At 45.7% G+C, this 27,500-nt stretch overlaps 2 protein-coding genes across 10 annotated transcripts in view; one reads left to right on the top strand and one right to left on the bottom strand.

Annotated features, from left to right (window-relative positions):
* The window catches only part of LOC112242229 (ELKS/Rab6-interacting/CAST family member 1), a 238,353-nt gene that overhangs the window by 118,288 nt on the left and 92,565 nt on the right, over positions 1-27,500 (bottom strand). For 6 of the 9 annotated variants that reach the window (XM_042318525.1, XM_042318526.1, XM_042318532.1 and 3 more), the window contains exons 4-9: positions 14,308-14,472; positions 11,870-11,996; positions 11,589-11,716; positions 3,570-3,647; positions 1,942-2,097; positions 870-962 (exon numbers count right to left, since the gene is read on the bottom strand). In XM_042318525.1, the coding sequence (XP_042174459.1) occupies positions 870-962; positions 1,942-2,097; positions 3,570-3,647; positions 11,589-11,716; positions 11,870-11,996; positions 14,308-14,472 (747 nt within the window). The remainder of the gene's footprint in view (positions 1-869; positions 963-1,941; positions 2,098-3,569; positions 3,648-11,588; positions 11,717-11,869; positions 11,997-14,307; positions 14,473-27,500) is intronic. The other 3 variants (XM_042318527.1, XM_042318530.1, XM_042318531.1) reach the window with 1 other exon arrangement.
* Positions 19,945-22,113, top strand: LOC112241320 (beta-1,3-galactosyl-O-glycosyl-glycoprotein beta-1,6-N-acetylglucosaminyltransferase 3-like). The gene has a single exon (XM_024409441.2). The coding sequence runs from the start codon at positions 20,280-20,282 to the stop codon at positions 21,606-21,608; it is 1,329 nt and encodes a 442-aa protein (XP_024265209.1). The 5' UTR covers positions 19,945-20,279; the 3' UTR covers positions 21,609-22,113.

Genomic DNA, 27,500 nt, shown 5'->3' with positions numbered 1-27,500 from the left:
CAGGCCCAGGTCTAGCAGGCCCAGCAGGCCAGGTCTAGCAGGCCCAGCAGGCCCAGGTCTAGCAGGCCCAGGTCTAGCAGGCTCAGGTCTAGCAGGCTCAGGTCTAGCAGGCCCAGGGCCCAGGTCTAGCAGGCCCAGGTCTAGCAGGCTCAGGTCTAGCAGGCCCAGCAGGCCCAGGTCTAGCAGGCCCAGGTCTAGCAGGCCCAGCAGGCCCAGGTCTAGCAGGCCCAGGTCTAGCAGGCTCAGGTCTAGCAGGCCCAGGTCTAGCTCCTTCCGGCACTGATATAACTGAATAAGTAGCTGGACTAGAGGCAGTCCAAGCTTTGCAGACAACAATTATCTGGGTTTCTCTCAAGGTGAAGGATCTATATTTCTCTCATTGAGAATTGATAGATTTTTCTAATAGTGAACATACTGGGGTTCCTCTCACACCACTTATCTGAGTTCCTCTTGCCTCATATTGGGGTTCCTCTAGCCTCATACTGGGGTTCCTCTAGCCTCATACTGGGGTTCCTCTAGCCTCATACTGGGGTTCCTCTAGCCTCATACTGGGGTTCCTCTAGCCTCATACTGGGGTTCCTCTAGCCTCATACTGGGGTTCCTCTAGCCTCATACTGGGGTTCCTCTAGCCTCATACTGGGGTTCCTCTAGCCTCATACTGGGGTTTCTCTCACACCACTTATCTGAGTTCCTCTAGCCTCATACTGGGTTTTCCTCTCACAGCGGTCACATGGGTATTCTCTTTAGCGAGGGTCAGTAAGGCAAAGCTGCTGTGTTGTGGAGGTCAGAAAGGTTCTACGAGGTTAAAAGGTCAGAGTTGACAGGTTAAAGAGAGAGAGCGAGCGCTGTGTGGTGAAGTCCTTCCTTACGGCAGACACTTCCTGCTGCAGGTCGGCAGCCTTCTGCTTAAGCTCCTCCCCCTGGACCTCTCTCTGAGACAGCTCCTCCTTCAGCTGCTCTACCTGTCAGGAGAGTCAGTTACCTGGCTGTTACCAGGACGATAAGCACCACCACCAATCAGGAGCCATGATGTAGGCAACACAGGGCCAATCAGTAACCAGCTTTTGGACAGCCAATCAACAACCACCTTGCATACAAGATGGTCTTTTCTATATAACCTTGGAAAAGTTTCCACAAGCAGTCAATCATTGGTAACAAGAACACAATAGTCGATGAACACATGCTTGTCTCTAGTGTACAGGGCAGGATGCTGGTTCCACTAGAAAACACAGAGAACTGAAGACCAGATGAACACATGCTTGTCTCTAGTGTACAGGGCAGGATGCTGGTTCCACTAGAAAACACAGAGAACTGAAGACCAGATGAACACATGCTTGTCTCTAGTGTACAGGGCAGGATGCTGGTTCCACTAGAAAACACAGAGAACTGAAGACCAGATGAACACATGCTTGTCTCTAGTGTACAGGGCAGGATGCTGGTTCCACTAGAAAACACAGAGAACTGAAGACCAGATGAACACATGCTTGTCTCTAGTGTACAGGGCAGGATGCTGGTTCCACTAGAAAACACAGAGAACTGAAGACCAGATGAACACATGCTTGTCTCTAGTGTACAGGGCAGGATGCTGGTTCCACTAGAAAACACAGAGAACTGAAGACCAGATGAACACATGCTTGTCTCTAGTGTACAGGGCAGGATGCTGGTTCCACTAGAAAACACAGAGAACTGAAGACCAGATGAACACATGCTTGTCTCTAGTGTACAGGGCAGGATGCTGGTTCCACTAGAAAACACAGAGAACTGAAGACCAGATGAACACATGCTTGTCTCTAGTGTACAGGGCAGGATGCTGGTTCCACTAGAAAACACAGAGAACTGAAGACCAGATGCATCTGTCACAGAAGCTGAATGATAATCAACATGCTCTTTAGACAGAGTTCTGTACTGAGTCAGCTGTAGTTGGTGGTGAAGTGTTGTTACCTTGTTCTTCATGAACTTGGAGTGGGATCTGTACACCTCCATTTGTTTCATCTCCTCCTCTCTCTCCTCAGTGCTCAGAGCCCCATTAGACTTTAACATCTCAATCTCTTCCTCCAGGTCCCTCAGACCTCGCTCCAGAGACTGGACCTTAGAGTCCTACCACAAGAGAACACACACAGTTAGACACACACACACTTCCTCCAGGTCCCTCAGACCTCGCTCCAGAGACTGGACCTTAGAGTCCTACCACAAGAGAACACACATAGTTAGACACACACACACACACACACACACACACACACTTCCTCCAGGTCCCTCAGACCTCGCTCCAGAGACTGGACCTTAGAGTCCTACCACAAGAGAACACACACAGTTAGACACACACACACTTCCTCCAGGTCCCTCAGACCTCGCTCCGGAGACTGGACCTTAGAGTCCTACCACAAGAGAACACACACAGTTAGACACACACACACTTCCTCCAGGTCCAGGTCGCTCCAGAGACTGGACCTTAGAGTCCTGGGACGGAGGAGAGGAAGGTAGAACAAATACCATTATAGTTATTTTATTGTGTTACTATTTCCTACTATTTCCTATTTTTTTGGCTAGTTTTTCACACTTTTTAACTCTGAATAGTTGGGAAAAGGCTCGTAAGTTAGAGTTTCACTGTTGACTCATATGACTCACATTGTAATATTACCGTTTCTCACATTGTACAGGAAGTCAATCTCTCACCACATTGTACAGGAAGTCAATCTCTCACCACATTGTACAGGAAGTCAATCTCTCACCACATTGTACAGGAAGTCAATCTCTCACCACATTGTACAGGAAGTCAATCTCTCACCACATTGTACAGGAAGTCAATCTCTCACCACATTGTACAGGAAGTCAATCTCTCACCACATTGTACAGGAAGTCAATCTTGTACAGGAAGTCAATCTCTCAGCACATTGTACAGAAGTCAATCTCACCACATTGTACATTGTACAGGAAGTCAATCTCTCACATTGTACAGGAAGTCATTGTACAGTACAGGAAGTCAATCTCTCACCACATTGTACAGGAAGTCAATCTCTCACCACATTGTACAGGAAGTCAATCTCTCACCACATTGTACAGGAAGTCAATCTCTCACCACATTGTACAGGAAGTCAATCTCTCACCACATTGTACAGGAAGTCAATCTCTCAGCACACACACACCTTCATCTTGATGACGGTCTCACTTTGGCATTCTAAGTGAAACATGAGCATACACACTCTCTCTAACCAACCTCTCTCTCTCTCTCTCTCTCTCTCTCTCTCTCTCTCTCTCTCTCTCTCTCTCTCTCTCTCTCTCTCTCTCTCTCTCTCTCTCTCTCTCTCTCTCTCTCTCTCTCTCTCTCTCTCTCTCTCTCTCTCTCTCTCTCTCTCTCTCTCTCTCTCTCTCTCTCTCTCTCTCTCTCTCTCTCTCTCTCTCTCTCTCTCTCTCTCTCTCTCTCTCTCTCTCTCTCTCTCTCTCTCCCTCTCTCTCTCTCTCTCTCTCTCTCTCTCTCTCTCTCTCTCTCTCTCTCTCTCTCTCTCTCTCTCTCTCTCTCTCTCTCTCTCTCTCTCTCCTCTCTCTCTCTCTCTCTCTCTCTCTCTCACCTTCATCTCGATGACGGTCTGCAGGGCCTTGGTCTTGGCTGATTCAGGGGCTCCTTCATAGCTCCGTCGGTGCAGCTCCTGAGGAGAGACAGGGTAGACAGCAGCATAGTGGTGGTTAGCACGCCCAGGAGAGAACACAACAGCATAGTGTGAGAGAGAGAGAGGGAGAGAGAGAGAGAGAGAGAGAGAGAGAGAGAGAGAGAGAGAGAGAGACAGAGAGACAGAGACAGAGACAGAGAAGAGAAAGAGAAAGAGAGAGAGAGTCAAGTTGACACTGGTCTACTACTATTGCTTTAATGTATTGTTGTTCTCAATAATATTGTTGTTGTAGTTAATGGTAATCCCATGTCCACTACTACTATTATTATTGCTGTTGGTCCCACCATTTATTTATATATAAATATATATTTTTATTTTATATTTATTTTTCGATATGTATACTTTGACAATGTACAGTGCCTTGCGAAAGTATTCGGCCCCCTTGAACTTTGCGACCTTTTGCCACATTTCAGGCTTCAAACATAAAGATATAAAACTGTATTTTTTTGTGAAGAATCAACAACAAGTGGGACACAATCATGAAGTGGAACGACATTTATTGGATATTTCAAACTTTTTTAACAAATCAAAAACTGAAAAATTGGGCGTGCAAAATTATTCAGCCCCTTTACTTTCAGTGCAGCAAACTCTCTCCAGAAGTTCAGTGAGGATCTCTGAATGATCCAATGTTGACCTAAATGACTAATGATGATAAATACAATCCACCTGTGTGTAATCAAGTCTCCGTATAAATGCACCTGCACTGTGATAGTCTCAGAGGTCCGTTAAAAGCACAGAGAGCATCATGAAGAACAAGGAACACACCAGGCAGGTCCGAGATACTGTTGTGAAGAAGTTTAAAGCCGGATTTGGATACAAAAAGATTTCCCAAGCTTTAAACATCCCAAGGAGCACTGTGCAAGCGATAATATTGAAATGGAAGGAGTATCAGACCACTGCAAATCTACCAAGACCTGGCCGTCCCTCTAAACTTTCAGCTCATACAAGGAGAAGACTGATCAGAGATGCAGCCAAGAGGCCCATGATCACTCTGGATGAACTGCAGAGATCTACAGCTGAGGTGGGAGACTCTGTCCATAGGACAACAATCAGTCGTATATTGCACAAATCTGGCCTTTATGGAAGAGTAGCAAGAAGAAAGCCATTTCTTAAAGATATCCATAAAAAGTGTCGTTTAAAGTTTGCCACAAGCCACCTGGGAGACACACCAAACATGTGGAAGAAGGTGCTCTGGTCAGATGAAACCAAAATTGAACTTTTTGGCAACAATGCAAAATGTTATGTTTGGCATAAAAGCAACACAGCTCATCACCCTGAACACACCATCCCCACTGTCAAAGATGGTGGTGGCAGCATCATGGTTTGGGCCTGCTTTTCTTCAGCAGGGACAGGGAAGATGGTTAAAATTTATGGGAAGATGGATGGAGCTAAATACAGGACCATTAATGTAATGAGGGTCCTACAGAGAGAACTAATGGGAGTTGTCCTGAGGGTCCTACAGAGAGAACTAATGGGATGTGTCCTGAGGGTCCCACAGAGAGAACTAATGGGAGTTGTCCTGAGGGTCCTACAGAGAGAACTAATGGGAGTTGTCCTGAGGGTCCTACAGAGAGAACTAAGGCAGCCTTTCTAGTGGAGAAGACAAGAGGACTAACAAAGGAGAGAGAGCTTCTGGTGCTGGGGGCAGTGGTGGAAATGGACTGTACAGTGCACACACACACACACAGTAAATGCATGGACACACACACAGGATCCCATAGATTCTCTTCCTCACATAAACAGAAAATAGACTCTCTGTGATATGTGGATGTATCCTTGTCAAATCATGTGGACATGTTTGTCCTCTCCATCCAACGCTTTGTGTCTGAACCACTGCAGCCGGTTCAGTTCCACAGGAAAGTCCAGTAGGTCTGGACCATGTTTTCACTATTGGTCTGAGTTATAGAGGAGGGGTCAGATAAAGTACCTGGAACAGCCTTTCACTATTAATGAGTGAGTGAGTGAGTGAGTGAGTGAGTGAGTGAGTGAGTGAGTGAGTGAGTGAGTGAGTGAGTGAGTGAGAGAGGGGGAGAGAGAGAGAGTGAGAGAGAGAGAGTGAGAGAGAGAGAGAGAGAGTGAGAGAGAGAGAGAGAGAGAGAGAGAGAGAGAGAGAGAGAGAGAGAGAGAGAGAGAGAGAGAGAGAGAGAGAGAGAGAGAGAGAGAGAGAGAGAGAGAGAGAGAGAGAGAGAGAGAGAGAGAGAGAGAGAGAGAGAGAGAGAGAGAGAGAGAGAGAGAGAGAGAGAGAGAGAGAGAGAGAGAGAGAGAGAGAGAGAGAGAGAGAGAGAGAGAGAGAGAGAGAGAGAGAGAGAGAGAGAGAGAGAGACAGAGAGAGAGAGAGAGAGAGAGAGAGAGAGAGAGAGAGAGAGAGAGAGAGAGAGAGAGAGAGAGAGAGAGAGAGAGAGAGAGAGAGAGAGAGACTGAGAGAGAGAGAGAGAGAGAGAGAGAGAGAGAGAGAGAGAGAGAGAGAGAGAGAGAGAGAGAGAGAGTGATCGTTACAACACTGTATATATACACATAATATGACATTTGAAATGTCTTTATTCTTTTGTAACTTCTGTGAGTGTAAAATGCACTGTTCATTTTTTATTGTTTATTTCACTTTTGTATATTATCTACCTCACTTGCTTTGGCAATGTTAACATATGTTTCACGTGCCAATAAAGCCCCTTGAATTGAATTGGAATTGAGAGGAGACAGACAGTGCGCCTAATTTCTCAGGAATTGGCAATGTACATACCCACAGGGTGCACTTGCATGTCACAGGAGAGTCTTAAAGGGTACAGGGAGGTCAGAGAGATCTTCATGAGTTTACTGCTTACAACTGTTCTGCTAAGAAAAGACAAGGAGCAGCTACTGCTGTTCTCTAAATAATATAAAAACTTTCTCCCTGATACCTTCCCTCCCTCTCTCTCTCTCTCTCTCTGACACCTTCCCTTCCTCTCTCTCTCTCTCTGACACCTTCCCTCCCTCTCTCTCTCTCTCTGACACCTTCCCTCCCTCTCTCTCTGACACCTTCCCTCCCTCTCTCTCTCCCTGACACCTTCCCTCCCTCTCTCTCTTTCTGACACCTTCCCTCCCTCTCTCTCTCTGACACCTTCCCTCCCTCTCTCTCTCTCTGACACCTTCCCTCCCCCTCTCCCTGACACCTTCCCTTCCTCCCTCTCTCTCTCTGACACCTTCCCTCCCTCTCTCTCTCCCTGACACCATCCCTCCCCCCTCTCTCTCCCCTGACACCTTCCCTCCCTCTCTCTCTCTGACACCTTCCTTCCCTCCCTCTCTCCCTGACACCTTCCCTCCCTCTCTCTCTCTGACACCTTCCCTCCCTCTCTCTCTCCCTGACACCTTCCCTTCATCCCTCTCTCTCTCTGACACCTTCCCTCCCTCTCTCTCCCTGACACCTTCCCTTCCTCCCTCTCTCTCCCTGACACCTTCCCTCCCTCTCTCTCTCTGACACCTTCCCTCCCTCTCTCTCTCTCCCTGACACCTTCCCTTCCTCCCTCTCTCTCTCCCTGACACCATCCCTCCCTCCCTCTCTCTCTCCCTGACACCTTCCCTTCCTCCCTCTCTCTCTCTGACACCTTCCCTCCCTCTCTCTCTCCCCTGACACCTTCCCTTCCTCCCTCTCTCTCCCCTGACACCTTCCCTTCCTCCCTCTCTCTCTCTGACACCTTCCCTCCCTCTCTTTCTCTCCCTGACACCTTCCCTTCCTCCCTCTCTCTCTCTCCCTGACACCATCCCTCCCTCCCTCTCTCTCCCTGACACCTTCCCTCTCTCCCCCTCTCTCTCTCCCTGACACCATCCCTCCCTCCCTCTCTCCCTGACACCTTCCCTCCCTCTCTCTCACTCTCCCTGACACCTTCCCTCCCTCTCTCTCTCTCCTGACACCTTCCCTCCCTCTCTCTCTCTCCCTGACACCTTCCCTCTCTCTCTCTCTCCCTGACACCTTCCCTCCCTCTCTCTCTCTCCCTGACACCTTCCCTCTCTCTCTCTCCCTGACACCTTCCCTTCCTCTCTCTCTCCCAGACACTTCCCTCCCTCTCTCTCTCTCCCTGACACCCCCCTCTCTCTCTCTCCCTGACACCTTCCCTTCCTCTCTCTCTCCCTGACACCTTCCCTTCCTCTCTCTCTCCCTGACACCTTCCCTTCCTCTCTCTCTCCCTGACACCTTCCCTCCCTCTCTCTCCCTGACACCTTCCCCCTCTCTCTCTCTCCCTGACACCTTCCCTCCCTCTCTCTCTCCCTGACACCTTCCCTCTCTCACTTTCTCCCTGACACCTTCCCTCCCTCTCTCTCCCTGACACCTTCCCTCCCTCTCTCTCCCTGACACCTTCCCTCCCTCTCTCTCTCTCACTAACACCTTCCCTCCCTCTCTCTCTCCCTGACACCTTCCCTCCCTCTCTCTCTCCCTGACACCTTCCCTCCCCCTCTCTCCCTGACACCTTCCCTCCCTCTCTCTCTCTCACTAACACCTTCCCTCCCTCTCTCTCTCCCTGACACCTTCCCTCCCTCTCTCTCTCTCCCTGACACCTTCCCTCCCTCTCTCTCTCCTGACACCTTCCCTCCCCCTCTCTCCCTGACACCTTCCCTCCCTCTCTCTCCCCTGACACCTTCCCTCCCTCTCTCTCTCCCTGACACCTTCCCTCCTCCCTCTCTCTCCCTGACACCTTCCCTCCCTCTCTCTCCCTGACACCTTCCCTCCCTCTCTCTCTCTCCCTGACACCTTCCCTTCCTCCCTCTCTCTCTCCCTGACACCTTCCCTCCCTCTCTCTCTCCCTGACACCTTCCCTTCCTCCCTCTCTCTCTCTGACACCTTCCCTCCCTCTCTCTCTCCCTGACACCTTCCCTTCCTCCCTCTCTCTCCCCCTGACACCTTCCCTTCCCCCTCTCTCTCTCTGACACCTTCCCTCCCTCTCTTTCTCTCCCTGACACCTTCCCTTCCCCCTCTCTCTCTCTCCCTGACACCTTCCCTCCCTCCCTCTCTCTCCCTGACACCTTCCCTCTCTCCCCCTCTCTCTCTCCCTGACACCATCCCTCCCTCCCTCTCTCCCTGACACCTTCCCTCCCTCTCTCTCCTCTCCCTGACACCTTCCCTCCCTCTCTCTCTCCCTGACACCTTCCCTCCCTCTCTCTCTCCCCTGACACCTTCCCTCTCTCTCTCTCTCTCCCTGACACCTTCCCTCCCTCTCTCTCTCTCCCTGACACCTTCCCTCCCTCTCTCTCCCTGACACCTTCCCTTCCTCTCTCTCTCCCAGACACTTCCCTCCCTCTCTCTCTCTCCCTGACACCCCCTCCCTCTCTCTCTCCTGACACCTTCCCTTCCTCTCTCTCTCCCTGACACCTTCCCTCCTCTCTCTCCCTGACACCTTCCCTTCCTCTCTCTCTCCCTGACACCTTCCCTCCCTCTCTCTCCCTCACCTTCCCCCTCTCTCTCTCTTCCTGACACCTTCCCTCCCTCTCTCTCTCTCCTGACACCTTCCCTCTCTCACTTTCTCCCTGACACCTTCCCTCCCTCTCTCTCCCTGACACCTTCCCTCCCTCTCTCTCCCTGACACCTTCCCTCCCTCTCTCTCTCTCACTAACACCTTCCCTCCCTCTCTCTCTCCCTGACACCTTCCCTCCCTCTCTCTCTCCCTGACACCTTCCCTCCCCCTCTCTCCCTGACACCTTCCCTCCCTCTCTCTCTCTCACTAACACCTTCCCTCCCTCTCTCTCCCTGACACCTTCCCTCCCTCACTCTCTCCCTGACACCTTCCCTCCCTCTCTCTCCCTGACACCTTCCCTCCCCCTCTCTCCCTGACACCTTCCCTCCCTCTCTCTCTCCCTGACACCTTCCCTCCCTCTCTCTCCCCTGACACCTTCCCTCCCCCTCTCTCCCTGACACCTTCCCTCCCTCTCTCTCTCACTAACACCTTTCCCTCTCTCTCTCCCTGACACCTTCCCTCCCTCTCTCTCTCTCACTAACACCTTCCCTCCCTCTCTCTCTCCCTGACACCTTCTCCCTCTCTCTCTCCCTGACACCTTCCCTCCCCCTCTCTCCCTGACACCTTCCCTCCCTCTCTCTCTCTCACTAACACCTTCCCTCCCCCTCTCTCACTGGAGGACCTTCCCTCCCTCTCTCTCTCCCTGACACCTTCCCTCCCTCTCTCTCTCCCTGACACCTTCCCTCCCCCTCTCTCCCTGACACCTTCCCTCCCTCTCTCTCTCTCACTAACACCTTCCCCCCTCTCTCTCTCCCTGACACCTTCCCTCCCTCTCTCTCCCTGACACCTTCCCTCCCTCTCTCTCTCTCTAACACCTTCCCTCCCTCTCTCTCTCCCTGACACCTTCCCTCCCTCTCTCTCCCTGACACCTTCCCTCCCTCTCTCTCTCTCACTAACACCTTCCCTCCCTCTCTCTCTCCCTGACACCTTCCCTCCCTCTCTCTCTCCCTGACACCTTCCCTCCCTCTCTCTCTCCCTGACACCTTCCCTCCCTCTCCCTCTCTCTCTCCCTGTCTCTCTCTCTCTGTCTCTCGCTCTCTCTGTCTCTCTGTCTCTCTCTTTTTTTCTGTGTCATGAGCAATATGGTTCAGTGGAGATGAGTCATTCCTACTGGAACTAAAGCAGTGCTATTATGGGATAGATGATAGGGCTGTCCTTGTGTATGAGGTTCCCCGGGCAACACAGATGTGGCACACAGAGTTGAATGCCTCTAGACACTGATCTGATGGTTAGCAGTGGGTGGAATGAGGGCTGTTCTGGGCTCACAGCATGACGTCTTGTCTGGTCATTACAGTCATGAAGACAAAGACAAATATTTTTTCTCAGCTTATATAAGTAGCTTAAAGTAGCTTATTTTAGTGCCGTGTTTCCCAAACTCTTTCCCCATTTCATCACTGGGGAAAACCGTGTTTATTTAACAGGGGTGTACTTCATTTACACTTGGTAGATGTATTCTCAAGACAACCAAAGCTGTTATGAAAAACTGGTGTTGTGGTGAAACTGGTGCAGTTCCTCCTCTCCCCACTAGGTGTCAGAGTGGTCCTACAGTTCCTCTGAGGCTGGAGGAGGTTAATGGGTGTCTGTGCTACTGCCTGACCAGAATACAGAACCACGGAATGAGGGAGGAAGGGAGGGAGGGGAGGAGATTCCCATCCTGTCAAAGTGTGGGTCTGAATGCTGATCAGACTGACTCTCTGACTTTCTCCTCTTTCTCCTCTGGTGTCGTTCTGGCAAGGTAAGGTCTGTCTATAGTAAAGGTAAGATCTGTCTATAGTAAAGGTAAGATCTGTCTATAGTAAAGGTAAGATCTGTCTATAGTAAAGGTAAGGTCTGTCTATAGTAAAGGTAAGATCTGTCTATAGTAAAGGTAAGGTCTGTCTATAGTAAAGGTAAGGTCTGTCTATGGTAAAGGTAAGGTCTGTCTATAGTAAAGGTGAGGTCTGTCTATCTGTCTATGGCTCTGTGGTAACAGAGCTGTAATGAATTCAGTTAGCTGTGGGGCTCTGTGGTAACAGAGCTGTCCATGTAAAGGTGAGGTCTGTCTATCTGTCTATGGCTCTGTGGTAACAGAGCTGTAATGAATTCAGTTAGCTGTGGGGCTCTGTGGTAACAGAGCTGTAATGAATTCAGTTAGCTGTGGGGCTCTGTGGTAACAGAGCTGTAATGAATTCAGTTAGCTGTGGGGCTCTGTGGTAACAGAGCTGTAATGAATTCAGTTAGCTGTGGGGCTCTGTGGTAACAGAGCTGTAATGAATTCAGTTAGCTGTGGGGCTCTGTGGTAACAGAGTGATGTTTACATGAGTGTGACCAGCACATAACGACACTCTGGAGAAACTCTGTGGTAACCATGGAGTTATGAATTAATTATTTCCCCTCCCCTCCTCTGTTTCGCTCTCTCCTTCTCTCCCCCTCTCCCCCATACCCTCACACACACCCTCACCTCTCGTAGGGCATTGGTCTCCTTGTCTTTCTGTTCCAGTAGACTGTCTAGGTGGTGGATGTGCATCTCAGCCTCAGCCAGTCTCCTGGTCCTCTCATGGTCTTCCTCTGAGGCCTTGGCTGACAGACCTGGAATAGTGATGCTTTTAAGAGTGTGTGTGTGTGTGTGTGTGTGTGTGTGTGTGTGTGTGTGTGTGTGTGTGTGTGTGTGTGTGTGTGTGTGTGTGTGTGTGTGTGTGTGTGTGTGTGTGTGTGTGTGTGTGTGTCTGTACCCCACCATACCTTTGCTCTGCAGCATCTCCAGTAGTTTCTTGATAGACTGGTCTCTGGCCCCCAGGGTCTGTTTCTGACTGTCGATCCTCAACTCCATCTCCTCCAGCGTCTTCCTCAGGAGGAACAACTCTTTGGCCTAGAGGTTACATTCAATACAATTCAACCAAACAGTATTCATCTCTTTGGCCTAGAGGTTACATTCAATACAATTCAACCAAACAGTATTCATCTCTTTGGCCTAGAGGTTACATTCAATACAATTCAACAGAATGGTATTTTCCTTGGCCAAGAGGTTAGATGAAACTAAATACAACTGCATTAATCTCTTAGGCCTAGAGGAAAGTGTCACACCCTGATCTGTTTCACCTGTCTTTGTGATTGTCTCCACCCCCATCCAGGTGTGGCCCATCTTTCCCATTATCCCCAGTGTATTTATACCTGTGCTCTCTGTTTGTCTGTTGCCAGTTTGTTTTGTTTGTCAAGTCTACCAGCGTTTTCCCCTTGCTCCTATCTTTTTCTAGTTCCTAACTATTCCTACACATTGGGGCCGTGCATTTTCTAGTACCTGTTTTCTAGTTTTCCCAGTTTTTACCATTCTGTCTACCCTGACCCTGAGCCTGCCTGCTGTTCTGTACCTTATGGACTCTATTCTGGATTACTGACCTCTGATCTGTAATAAACTTTTGTTATTTTAACAGTGTCTGCATCTGGGTCTTCTCCTGAAACGTACTATATCATCTACTGCATCTTTATGTAATATATGTATCACTAGCCACTTTAAACTATGGCACTTAATATAATGTTTACATACCCTACATTACTATATCATCTACTGCATCTTTATGTAATACATGTATCACTAGCCACTTTAAACAATGCTACCTAATATAATGTTTACATACTCTACATTATTTATCTCATATGTATACGTATATACTGTACTCTATATCATCAACTGCATCCTTATGTAATACATGTATCACTAGCCACTTTAACTATGCCACTTTGTTTACATACTCATCTCATATGTATATACTGTACTCAATACCATCTACTGTATCTTGCCTATGCCGCTCTGTACCATCACTAATTTATATATCTTTATGTACATATTCTTTATCCCCTTACACTTGTGTCTGTCTATAAGGTAGTAGTTTTGGAATTGTTAGCTAGATTACTTGTTGGTTATTACTGCATTGTCGGAACTAGAAGCACAAGCATTTCGCTACACTCGCATTAACATCTGCTAACCATGTGTATGTGACAAATAAAATTTGATTTGATTTGATTTTTAATAGTAAGATTCAATTCAATTCAATTTAATGGGAGAACACAACACACCTCCTTTCAGTAAATGTCAACTCCTGAATCCAAGCTACTTCTCAGCATGTTTGTGTTATTTCTAAATTAACTTAGTTCGCCTAGAGATTAGATTCAATCAAACGTTATTTATATACAATAATTCACTTTCGATTCAATTAACTTTATTGATACCCGTAGGGGAAACATGACGTGATAGTGATATTTCTAAATGAGGTTAGTTATTTCTATATACTTGTTGTACTGTTTTATGTCCATTAGCATTACATTCCTCAAGTTATTCAGATGAGTGTGCCTTCTGACAAATGAAATGGAATAGTGTATTATTATTATGCCTTCTGACAAATGAAATGGAATAGTGTATTATTATTATGCCTTCTGACAAATGAAATGGAATAGTGTATTATTATTATGCCTTCTGACAAATGAAATGGAATAGTGTATTATTATTATGCCTTCTGACAAATGAAATGGAATAGTGTATTATTATTATGCCTTCTGACAAATGAAATGGAATAGTGTATTATTATTATGCCTTCTGACAAATGAAATGGAATAGTGTATTATTATTATGCCTTCTGACAAATGAAATGGAATAGTGTATTATTATTATGCCTTCTGACAAATGAAATGGAATAGTGTATTATTATTATGCCTTCTGACAAATGAAATGGAATAGTGTATTATTATTATGCCTTCTGACAAATGAAATGGAATAGTGTATTATTATTATGCCTTCTGACAAATGAAATGGAATAGTGTATTATTATTATGCCTTCTGACAAATGAAATGGAATAGTGTATTATTATTATGCCTTCTGACAAATGAAATGGTGTTAACAACATGATGTTGTATAAAGTACAGAATCCTAAATACGACTCTGATGAACTGACATAGAAAACACACAGTGAACATTTACATCTGTTTTTAACCTTTCACTGGAAACCAGAGCGCCAAAGACACATTTCCATTCTGTGTACTTAAATGGACAAACTCGTTTTTTTAAATTAAAAGTGAAAATAGACCTGGGCCCTTATCCAGAAAGTATCTCTGAATAGGAGTGCTGATTAGATTATATATGAACAGATCCTAGATCAGGACTCAGCTTTATGAAACTAGACCTCACCTGTCTCTGGTGTTCAGCTTGGAGCCTGTGGAAGTTCTCCTCAGTGGGTTCGAATGACAGAGGTTCTCCAGGTCTCCCTCCACTACAGTCCTGCTGGAACAACTGATTCAGATCTCTCTGAGTCCTCAGCTCATCCTGCAGGGCCTGCACCGTCATCTGGAGGTGCTGAGGAGAGAGAGAGAGAGAGAGGGGGAGAGGGGGAGAGGAGAGAGAGAGGGGGGGGGGCAGAGAGAGGGGGAGGAGAGAGAGGGGGGGGGGAGGAGGGAGAGAGGAGGGAGAGGGGAGAGGGGGGGGGAGAGGAGAGAGAGAGGGGGGAGAGAGGGGGGAAGGAGGGAGAGAGAGAGGGGGGGGGAGAGAGGGGGAGAGAGGAGAGAGGGGGAGAGAGGAGAGAGGGGGAGAGAGGAGAGAGAGAGGAAAGAGAGCAGAGAGGGTGGGGAGAGAGGGGAGAGAGCAGAGAGAAGGTGGGGAGAGAGCGGGAAGAGAGATGTTCATACCATCATACCGTTTCTGTACCATACCACGGTAACGTTATTACCGCAATTATACACAAGGGGCGCTTTTCACTTAACAATTTAGGCAACAGGGAACTTGATCCAGGAGGGGGTTGAATATCTCTGCTGTAACCAAGAAATTTGATCTTGACATTTAGCCACTTGGCAAGTTAGCAAATCAAATGCATGGCTGGAGCCCTGATCTGCATATCATTTATATAAGCAGTGGAGTAGCACGCACATACCGTCAGTATTTCGAAATACCCCGGTATATGGTATATCACCCAAGCCTACTAGTGGGCAGTTCTTCCTGCCTTTGATATCAGTTACAGTTTGTAGTTCTTCCTGCCTCAGTTACAGTTTGTAGTTCTTCCTGCCTCATTTCCAGTTTGTAGTTCTTCCTGCCTCATTTCCAGTTTGTAGTTCTTCCTGCCTCAGTTACAGTTTGTAGTTCTTCCTGCCTCAGTTACAGTTTGTAGTTCTTCCTGCCTCAGTTAGAGCTTGTAGTTCTTCCTGCCTCAGTTAGAGCTTGTAGTTCTTCCTGCCTCAGTTACAGTTTGTAGTTCTTCCTGCCTCAGTTACAGTTTGTAGTTCTTCCTGCCTCAGTTACAGTTTGTAGTTCTTCCTGCCTCAGTTACAGTTTGTAGTTCTTCCTGCCTCAGTTACAGTTTGTAGTTCTTCCTGCCTCAGTTACAGTTTGTAGTTCTTCCTGCCTCAGTTACAGTTTGTAGTTCTTCCTGCCTCAGTTACAGTTTGTAGTTCTTCCTGCCTCAGTTACAGTTTGTAGTTCTTCCTGCCTCAGTTAGAGCTTGTAGTTCTTCCTGCCTCAGTTACAGCTTGTAGTTTCGGCCTACTGCCTTCTCTCACTGCTTTCTTTCCCTCTCTCTCCATCCCTCAACCCTTTCTATTAGCATAGACGTGACATCAGACAACACGAGACATGTTGTCAAGAACAAGATGAAAACAGCCCGAAACGAGACGAAACGAGCCACCTACAGTACGATTCCCCACACGACAGCTTCTTGTCAATGTTACTAGCTATCTGGCCGAACAGAATCACAACACACGGACTTCTGCCCCATGGAGAGCCACAGTCATGGCGTCTTTCTGTAGGCACTAACTCTGCCGTGGCTCGTTGGACAAAGGCTATGGGGAAACGAATGGCGTTTTTTTGGAGGGTTTTGGGATAAACGCCTAAACTAAGGTCTTTGGTTCACAGGCTTAGACGTTTTGTTCTACGAGATAATCTCCAAGAGATCATGTCACTTTTTGTGAATTTTGGAGCATTTATGTAATCAAAACAAGATTCATAATTCATAAAGGTCGTGTTAACTGACTGCTATTATCTCATAGAACAAACCGTATAAGATCTCCTCAGCCTTTATAAACTCAGACCTTATTTTCAGCATTTATTCCTAAATTCCATTCTTTCCCCATTTATTTTCCACATAGGAATGGCTGAACGAACCAGTGGGGCCTCATTGGGGCGGCAGGGTAGCCTAGTGGTAAGAGCGTTGGACCAGGAATACAAGCTGGCGATCTCGTGTTTTTATAACGTTGTCAACTAACCCGTCTTTAGGCCAGAAAATGTGACACGCCCTTTGGGCCGCAATTTTGCACGCCCAATTTTTCAGTTTTTGATTTGTTAAAGAAGTTTGAAATATCCAATAAATGTCGTTCCACTTCATGATTGTGTCCCACTTGTTGATTCTTCACAAAAAAATACAGTTTTATATCTTTATGTTTGAAGCCTGAAATGTGGCAAAAGGTCGCAAAGCTCAAGGGGGCCGAATACTTTCGCAAGGCACTGTATATGCATATAATAATTATTATTGAATAGAAAACACTCTAAAGCTTCTAAAACCGTTCAAATTATGTCTGTATGTAAAGCAGAACTCACAGGGCAGCCATTCTCCCAAACTCTCTCTGTCATCAGGAAATTTGGGCCAACTTTGACGTCATCGCCCCCACCCTTCCCACCAGCTACGGATCTGGGAACAGTTTCTATCTCTTCAGCGAGATGTCTTCTTTCAATAGGGCGTTTCATTGTGAGAATCGCGCGTGCTTTGACCCGTTGGCGGGCAAAAGCATTGGTGTCACGTGAAAACACATGCATTTTCATGCGCGTTTTGCGCCTGGAGTTCCCTTTGTTCCAGGAATCACTACACAATACCGGTTTGTCTGTTCGAGTTGAGAATTGTTTTGCACGTTTAGAACATCCTAAAGTTTGATTCTGCACTTAGTTTGACCAGTTTAGTCAACATATAATATGTAATTTTGAAGTTTTGATGCGCAACGCCTTGAATTTTGGCTGCATTTCAGCCGGAATTTGTCGCGTTTGAGAACACAAAGACACAGACTTGAAAACCAAACGCAGTTTTTGGTAAGTATGACTCCTTACACGACTTATGATCGAAGACCATCAAAGGTAAGGGAATATTTACGTGGTAATTTTGATTTCTGAAGACCATCAAAGCCGTCTCATATTTACGTGGTAAATTTGTGTTTCTGTTGACTCCAACATAGCGGAAAAATTTGCTAATGTCTGAGCGATGTTAATGCGAGTGTAGAAAATGCTTGTGCTTCTAGTTCCTCAGATTATTGAAAAATGAACGATTTCTGTAACGTTAAAAATAAATGTGACAAAGCGATTGCATTAAGAAGGATGTATCTTTCAAGTATAACAACGTATGCATATGATGTAGGGTAATAACATTATTGGTAGCATTGTTTAAAGTGGCTAGTGATATATTTACCCACTTTTTCCCATCAATTCCCATGATTAAAGTGGCTGGAGTAAGTCAGTGTCATTGACAGTTGAGTAGCATTTTTTAACTGTTTAACATCTGATGGCCTGTAACGTGTAAGCTTTGAAATGCAAATGTGATGACAAACAGGCAGTGTCAATTTATGAAGACCTCACTACCCTCTGGAGAGCCTTTGTCTGTTGAGGGGAATTGTTTTGCAGTTTGCCACACCAAAGCGGTGATACAGCCCGCCAGGATGCTCTCGAGTGTATCTTTCTGATTGAAGACCATCAAAGGTAACTATATGTATTTTTGAACATGTATATTTAGTCAAAGTTTATGATGTTATCTTTTGGAGTTATCAAAGTTTATGATGTTTATTTCTGTTATCTGGCGGAGTTATCATAATTTCTCCAGACATTTGAGTAGCATTTTTTTAACATGGCCGTCAATGTAAACAGTGATTTATGGATATAAATTGCATATTATTGAAAAAAACATAAATGTACTGTATAACATGTCCTATTACTGTCATCTGATGAAGATTTTCAAAAGGTTAGTGAATTATTTTTCTTTTAATCCTGCTTTTGTGATTACATCTTTTGTTCACAAATATGGCTATTTAAATTAGCCGTATCTTTGGTGGTGGTTTGACATAAGTATGTGCTATGTTTTCGCCGTAAAACATTTTAGAAATCTGACTTGCTGGGTAGATGAACAAGGTGTTTATCTTTCATTTGAGCTATTGGACTTGTTAATGTGTGGAGGTTAAATATTTCTAAGAATATTTTTGCATTCTGTGCGCCACTGTTTCAGTTGAGCGGGGGGGGGGTACCCCTTGGGGAATGTGGTAGCGTGAACAAGTTTTAACTACCTATTTGATGTCAATGGAGGTTCAACACTGATGTTCAAAGAAATTGTAAATAAAATAGGAAATCATTTTCCTGTCATTCCACGAGTCCTTCATACATCCACACTATAAAACGGAATGTCTAGAATTATAACAACATTCTACATTCTAAAAGTTGACCTAAACTCTCTAAAAACATGGCTCTGAACGGATGGAAACAGGTGACATGTACAAGGACTCAATTATTTCAATATTCAAATAATGTACCTATCTGACATCAACGGAGCTCCATAACACCGATGTTCAACATCAATCATGAATTTTATAAAAATTCATCTCAGCCTCAACTCTGCCTTTGAGACCTGGCTGTGTTTGCTGTACGAGTTGGAAAATGAGTCTAGGATGTTTGTCACGGATATTAACCTGCAACCAGGACGTGATAAAACACCATGTTTAACCACGGACAGCTGTCATCTAACCCCTGTACACCTGTTCAAACCCTGTTCCTCTGCACCACACCAGACAAAATATGTGTGGATAAAGGTGACATTGTGAAATGTTGAAGGATTTCATGGAACGGAAGTAAAATGATTTCAATATTAAAATAATGTGCCTATCTGACGTGAATGGTCAAAGCAGCGGTGGGATGTTGTTGTGGTCTGGTAATATGAAGTCTACCATGTTAGTCAATAGGACTGTGACATTTTTTTTTCCACATTTTTTAAAAACCTCCTGTATATAAAATATTGTGTGCAAAATGTACGGGCTAGATATTTCAAAATGTACGGGCTAGATATTTCAAAATGTACGGGCTAGATATTTCAAAATGTACGGGCTAGATATTTCAAAATGTACGGGCTAGATATTTCAAAATGTACGGGCTAGATATTTCAAAATGTACGGGCTAGATATTTCAAAATGTATGGGCTAGATATTTCAAAATGTACGGGCTAGATATTTCAAAATGTATGGGCTAGATATTTCAAAATGTACGGGCTAGATATTTCAAAATGTATGGGCTAGATATTTCAACTGTGTACGGCAAGGTGAACGTCTGACTCAACACGTTTATGAGGCTGCTTTGACCCACGCCTCAAAGCTAAATCAAATAAAATAAAATGTATTTATATAGCCCTTTGTACATCAGCTGATATCTCAAAGTGCTGTACAGAAACCCAGCCTAAAACCCCAAACAGCAAGCAATGCAGGTATAGAAGCACAGTGGCTAGGAAAAACTCCCTAGAAAGGCCAAAACCTAGGAAGAAACCTAGAGAGGAACCAGGCTATGTGGGGTGGCCAGTCCTCTTCTGGCTATGCCGGGTGGAGATTATAACAGAACATGGCCAAGAGGACAGACAGCTGTTTAACGTGAGAGGCTCAGCCATGTTAGGACTGTACGCCTGGCAGTTCTAACATGGTGGCGGCAGGGTAGCCTAGTGTTTACACCATGCCCACAGACAACGCCCACTAGAGTTAATGATTCCACCTGTTCCTTTTAAACAGAGGTGTGTGAGAGGTGTGTGTCATTTATTTGAGCTGTGAGGTGCTGGTGAGACACATCTTTCTGTTGCCCAGCAGTGTGCAACTCCTCCTCCTCAGCTGTGGTGTTGATAGATACTAATACCACAAAGGCAATACCACATACAGGGTTCTCCCAGGGATCTTTTTTTAACAAAGAGGTGCTACTGAGTACAGCGGGATGGAGGACATTTCCTGCACTCTAAAGCAAAGAAATACTCCATTCGGGTGTGGTAACAGGCCTTAAATGATTACAAATAATGTTTTTTTTTATGACAGTGGCGCAACCAGTCCACAAGGTGGCGTAGTGCAACTCTTCCATTCTGTGAGGAGAACCCTGACATAGAAAGATTATATGGACTAGTCATGGCTTCTGTTCGGTTGTCCAGGTCTCAGAGATTCTTCAAGAACTTATCTCTGATCCTCCTGAGTGGATCCGTCTCTCTGCTCCTGTGGGCCGCTCTCAGACGCCCGCCGGGCTCTGACAGGAGTCCTCTCCCCGTTCTGGACCTCCTGCCCCCGGACTACGCTGCCGACCTGCCGGCCTGCTCAGCCATCATCCAGGGAGACCTGCAGGGTCTGGAGAGGAAGCAGCTCAGCCTCCTGCTGAAGACCATGAAGAAACAGCAGCTGCTGTCAGAGGCCTTCTACCACAACGTGACTCAGGACTGTCAGAGGTACGTCACAGAAAGAGAGTTCATCACCGTTCCTCTCAGTCAGGAGGAGAAGGAGTTCCCCATCGCCTACTCCATGGTCATCCACGACAAGATTGAGATGTTTGAGCGGCTCTTGCGTGCCCTGTACACTCCTCAGAACGTGTACTGCGTCCACATCGACCAGAAGTCCTCGGAGGCCTTCAGGACGGCAGTGAGGGCTATCGTGTCCTGTCTGCCTAATGTGTTTGTGGCCAGTAAGTTAGAGAATGTGGTATACGCCTCCTGGTCCAGAGTGCAGGCTGATCTGAACTGTATGGAGGATCTCCTGAAGTCACCTGTCCAGTGGAGGTACCTGATCAACACCTGTGGAACAGACTTCCCCATTAAGACCAACGCTGAGATGGTTCAGGCCCTCAAGCTGCAGAACGGGAGGAACAGCATGGAGTCAGAGACCACCGACGACTATAAAAACAGCAGATGGCAGTTTCACCACAAAATCACCAGCAACATGGTGGTCAAGACGAACGTTAGGAAGAGCCCTCCTCCAATCAGCACCCCCATGTTTTCTGGCAACGCCTACTTCCTGGTGTCCAGGGCCTTTGTCCGTCACGTGATGGAGTCTCAGGAGGTCCGGGCGCTGTTGGAGTGGGAGAAGGACACCTACAGTCCTGATGAACACCTGTGGGCCACCCTGCAGCGCATGCCCTCTGTGCCAGGATCTAACCCTCCGCACATCAAGTACCATGAATCAGACATGAACGCCATTGCGCGCATTGTGAAGTGGCGTTCCCTGGAAGGAGATGTGAGGAACGGAGCCCCATATCCACCCTGCTCGGGTGTCTACAGGAGGTCCATTTGTGTCTACGGGGCTGGAGATCTCAGGTGGCTCCTACAACATCACCACCTCATCGCTAACAAGTTTGACCCTGAGGTGGATGATGTGGCTATCAGGTGTCTGGAGTCGTACCTGCGCTTCAAAGCTACATACCGTGTTTCACGAAGGACAGTGGAATCTGAGAGTATCTTACAAAAACTATGAAATGTTAAAAGTTGTAAATATGTTAATGTGCATTTATTTGAAATATGTTTTGAAATGTATATTTCTGGTGGTACTGTGGAGAGGGTTGTAAATACAGTAACGTAGGTTTTATTTCAAATATACACTGAGTGTACAAAACATTAGGAACACCTTCCTAATATTGACTTGCACCCCCTTTCGCCCCCAGATCAGCCTCCATCCTCTGGGCGTGGACTCTACAAGGTGTCGAAAGCGTTCCACAGGGATGCTGGCCCATGTTGACTCCAATGCTTCCCACAGTTGTGTCAGGTTGGCTGGGTGGTGGACCATTCTCGATACACACAGCAAACTGTTGAGCGTGGAAAACCCAGCAGCGTTGCAGTTCTTGGCACACTCAAACCGGTGTGCCTGGCACTTACTACCAAACCCTGTTCAAAGGAGATTAAATCGTTCGTCTTGCCCATTCACCCTCTGAATGGCACACATATACAGTCCATGTCTCAATTGTCTCAAGGCTTAAAACTCCTTATTTAACCCGTCTCCTCCCCTTTATCTACACTGATTGAAGTGGATTTAACAGGTGACATCAATATGGGATCATATCTTTCACCTGGATTCACCTGGTCAGTCTGTTCTGGAAAGAACAGGTTTTGTCCATTCAGTGTATTTGATATATTTCTGATTGTACTGTGTAGTTCTGATTGTACTGTGTAGATCTGATTGTACTGTGTAGTTCTGATTGTACTGTGTAGTTCTGATTGTACTGTATAGTTCTGATTGTACTGTGTAGTTCTGATTGTACTGTGTAGTTCTGATTGTACTGTATAGTTCTGATTGTACTGTGTAGTTCTGTTTGTACTGTGTAGTTCTGATTGTACTGTGTAGTTCTTATTGTACTATGTAGTTCTGATTGTACTGTGTAGAGCTGATTGTACTGTCTAGTTCTGATTGTACTGTGTAGTTCTGATTGTACTGTGTAGTTCTGATTGTACTGTGTAGTTCTTATTGTACTGTGTAGTTCTGATTGTACTGTGTAGTTCTGATTGTACTGTGTAGTTCTGATTGCACTGTATAGTTCTGATTGTACTGTGTAGTTCCGATTGTATTATGTAGTTCTGTTTGTACTGTGTAGTTCTGATTGTACTGTGTAGTTCTGATTGTACTGCGTAGTTCTGATTGTACTGCGTAGTTCTGATTGTACTGTGTAGTTCTGATTGTACTGTGTAGTTCTGATTGTACTGTGTAGTTCTGATGGTATATTCCAGACATACATGCATTTCTTCCTGTGCTCTGTATTTATGACAGCAGCAGTACCATCTAGTGGAATGACTAGTCTAACTGAACACAGCATTTTGGTATACACAAAGTTAGTTACACCTTACTATAAACTGGGTGGGTCGAGCCCTGAATGCTGATTGGCTGACAGCTGTGGTATATCAGACCGTAGACCACAGGTATGGCAAAACATGTATTTTTACTGTTCTAATTACGTTGGTAACCAGTTTATAATAGCAATAGGGCACCTTGGGGGTTTGTGATGTATGGCCAATGTATCACGGCTAAGGGCTGTGTCAAGGCACTCCACGTTGCGTCGTTCCTGTGGTAATATTGCCCATATACCACAACCCCTCGGGCCTTATTGATTCATTAACTAATACTACAGAAATAGTTGATCTTTCCTCAGTGTTTTAATCTTTCCTCAGTGTTTCTGTGTCAGTATGGACTTTTAAATAATTTCTTTGGGGTCATTTTGACCCCAGACAGAAACACATCATTCCTCCTATAGTAATTTAATAAAACTGACCTTTATCGGAATATAAGTTTCTCTGGAGACAGAATTACAAGTCATCCATACCACCAGAGGGTGGAGGGAGAATATGTTATGCACAACACAAAAACTGTCCAGTTGTGCGGATGATTCTAGTTGTGAGGGGCGGCAGCGTAGCCTAGTGGTCAGAGCGTTGGACTAGTAACTGAAAGTTTGCAAGATTGAATCATTCTTAACTGACTTGCCTAGTTAAATAAAGGTTAAATAAATAAATAAATAAATAAAAATTATACAATGTTTATTTTAGGGTGAATAAAACATTTAATCTCTTCTTGAAATGTTCCCAGAATGTTTCACTGCGTTGTGGGAACAGTCTGCTGAGAGCATTGTGGGGACACCACAAAATATATGTTCCCAAAACACAAAAACTGTCCAGTTGGATGATTCTAAAATTTTTATTTTACGGTGCAAAACAAATATTAACATGATGTGACAAGAACGTTCCCAGAACACATTTCGTCTGTTCTTTAAAGTGTCCCAGAATGTTTCATTAGGTATTGGGAACATTGTGTGGACATGACACGAGATATGTTCCCAAAACACAGTTGTGTTGCTTTTCAAAATGTTTCTATTAGGTTGCAAAAAAACATTTGCAAGAACACTCCCAGAACACATTTTTGTTCTTTAAAAGTTCCTAAAACATTGTGGGAACATTGTGGGAACATGAGAAGAGATTCCCAAAACACTAAAGCTGTCCAGTTGCGCTGCCATTCAGATAATGTTTGTATCAGGGGACACAAAACATTCCTTTGATGTTGCAAGAATGTTGACAGAAGAGCGATTCTGAGTTCTTTAAAGGTTCCCAGAACATTTAATTAGATTGTGTGAAGTTACAAAGTTAGGCTGCACAGGACATTCCCTTAATGTTGTAAGAAGTTCATAGCATATTTGTTTCAGGTTAAACATAATATTCAATTTACAGTGTGTTCACGAAATCTACATTTTACGTTTTCTTGGAGGTCCTCTGAACATTTCAAGAACGTTTAGAAAATATATTATATAGATATATATATAAGCTTTACCTAATATCACCACATCATTGTCAGCATGCAAATTAAATCAGGTTGGAATACGTCCCCATGAAGTTTCTCTCCAGATTGAATGACAATTCACATTTGAGGACTGTCTTGTAGATGATATAGAGACACATGGCATTCTCATTTCATTCACAGAACATTTCAACAGCATTTAAATGTAACCATACAATCACAACCATATTTTATACACATCATATGTTGACACATGTTGGGTTTGAAGCTGCAATGTTTGGTTCCCAAACCAGGTTTGTTTTCGTCTGTTCCACGAGGGAAGCTATCTTACAACTTATTTTTTCACTATATAGCCATGGCAGTATGGTGAATCAGGAATTTGATGTGTCCTTTTTAACCTTCTTGGACATACAGTAACTAACCCATAGAGATATAAAATAAACCAGGGGGGACCATATCAAACGTCTCTAATTATATCGGGTGACATTTTTTTACTTTCACAGAACCAATTTTGGTTTGCTGGGAAAACGTTCCTGGTACATTGTGTTATTACATAACCTGGAAACAAAATGAGAACTTCTGAACAATGTTCTGTAATAGTTGTTACCGATGTTGTGTACAACATCTTAGTGAATGTTAGGAGAATATTTCAATTTAGACATTTATTTGATAAATACAAATATTTGGTTATCAAAAGCATTCTCTCAATGTTTTGGGGATGTTATCATCCTAATGTTAGATAAAAACCCAAACCTAGAACCTAATGGAATCTTAGCTAATGTTCTGGGAATGTTCCTGGTTTGCTGGGAAAACATTATTTTATTTTGTATGCTTCGAGAAAAACCACACCGACCACCGACGCAGGCCCAAGAGGATTGTGGGTTCTTGAGTAAATCCTTCAAGCGTGTAAACTGGCATCTCGAGCCACGTCCTAAGAGCATGTGCAGATCCTCTGGCAGGAGTGTTCACAGACATATTCAATCTCTCCCTATCCCAGTCAACTGTCCCCAATATGTCCACCATTGTTCCTGTGCCTAAACAAGCTGACTGAAACAAATGACGATCACCCTGTAGCTTCACCTCTGTCATCATGAAGTGCTTTAAGAGTCAAGGACCATATCAGCTCCACCGTACCGGACACAACTTGAACAGCGTCCAAAATGATCTCCACGCTGCCCACCTGGACAAGAGGAATACCTATGTGAATACCTATGTGAATACTGCTCATTGACTACAACTCAGCCTTTCAACACCATAGTAAACCCTCCAAGCTCGTCACTGAGCTCAGGCCCTGGTTCTGAACTCCTCCATGTGCAACTGGATCCTGGATTTCCTGACGGGACCGACCCTAGGTGGTAGGTGACAACACCTCTGCCACACGGGGGCGTGTGCTCACCCCCCCTCCTGTACTCCCTGTTCACCCACGACTGGGTAACTAAATCAGTCAAGAACTCTCTATGCCAGGTATTGGATGTAAGATTGGACCTGAACGATAAAGGTTTGCTGTGGACACGACAGTGGTAGTGAACACCAACAACGACGGCACAGCCTACAGGGTTAGAGGTTAGAGCCCTGGTGGAGAGGTGAAAGGACAATAACCTCTCCCTCAACGTCGACAAAACCAAGGAGCTGATTTTGGACTACAGGAGACAGAAGGAAGAGCACGCCCACATCTCTATCGACAGGGCTGCAGTGGGAAAGGTCAAAACCTTCCAAGTTCCTCAGCGTTCGCATCACAGAGGACCTTGACATGGTCTCATCACATTGTAGTGAAGGAGGCACAACAGCGCCTCTTCAACCTCAGTCGGCTAAAGACATTTGCAAATGGCCCCTAAGACCCTCACAGACTTCTACAGATGCACCGTTGAGAGCATTCTGTCGGGTTGCATCACCGCCTGGTACGGCAACTGCACCGCCCTCGATCGCCAGCCCAACGTAACACCGGCCGTAATTACACACCGTATGATTTTTTACATTTTGTGGGGGAACTCGGTTGGGGTCTCAAATTACAGTCAGACAAGGTGCCATTTTGAAACTTACTTGTGCATCATTAGTTTTCCTCTTTACATGTTTTACTCTATATGTCACTTAAATACATCTGGTTAGTCGGCCCAGCTACCTACACTTGTAGTAATCATGGCTGAAATACCGACCGAGCACGCAGGGCAAGCCCAAGGGCCCTGACCTCCAGGGGGCCTGACCTCCAGGGGGCCTGACCTCCAGGGGGCCCTGGCCTCCAGGGGGCCTGACATCCAGGGGGCCCTGGCCTCCAGGGGGCCTGACCTCCAGGGGGCCTGACCTCCAGGGGGGCCTGACCTCCAGGGGGCCTGACCTCCAGGGGGCCTGACCTCCAGGGGGCCTGACCTTCAGGGGCCCTGACCTCCAGGGGCCCTGACCTCCAGGGGCCCCTCATTGATTTTGTTTGTCACTCTCACTCAGATATCATAGTAACATGGCATTAGTCATGGGAAAATGTTTAGAAGTGCTGGAAATTAGCTTTAAAACTGCTAATTGGCCAGCAGGAACATAATCAAACTGTAATGTTCTCTTTTAAACAACCGTAAAATTTCTTTTAAACCAGTTAGCTGTAAAACTGCTAAATAAATAGTTCTGTAAAGCAAACTCATATGATTACTTTTTGCTAATAAAGTGCAGAACCCTCTGTACGTATTCAATGATAACTTTTAATCCGAGTGCTGAGTTAATGTGTATCGGGCTAACAGTATAGCTAAGAGGCTGTGTGTCTGGAGATGGACTGAGGTGGATGAAGCGACAGCAGCCATTGTGATCATGGCTGGAGTCATTTTGGCTTGTTCTTGCTGTTCTCTAAATGGTATAGAAATGCAGTAGATTAGCTCACTAAAACTCAGACCCTGGTTAGGGCCCTGACCACCGGGGGTACGCCGCCTGCCCTCAGGGACATTTACACCCCTCAGCATGGAAGGAAGGCCAGGAAAGATCATTAGGGACCTCAGTGTGGAAGGAAGGCCAGGAAGATCATTAGGGACCTCAGCCACAGAGTGTTGATTCTGCTGCAGTCTGGCAGATGTTCCAGGAGCATCATATCTCAGACCAACAGACTCTGAAACAGCTTCT

The sequence above is a fragment of the Oncorhynchus tshawytscha genome, unplaced genomic scaffold (genome assembly GCF_018296145.1).
Source record: "Oncorhynchus tshawytscha isolate Ot180627B unplaced genomic scaffold, Otsh_v2.0 Un_contig_1952_pilon_pilon, whole genome shotgun sequence".
Taxonomy (NCBI): Eukaryota; Metazoa; Chordata; class Actinopteri; order Salmoniformes; family Salmonidae; genus Oncorhynchus; species Oncorhynchus tshawytscha.
Note: the sequence above shows the minus strand (reverse complement) of the source record. Positions and strands in the feature narration are given on the sequence as shown.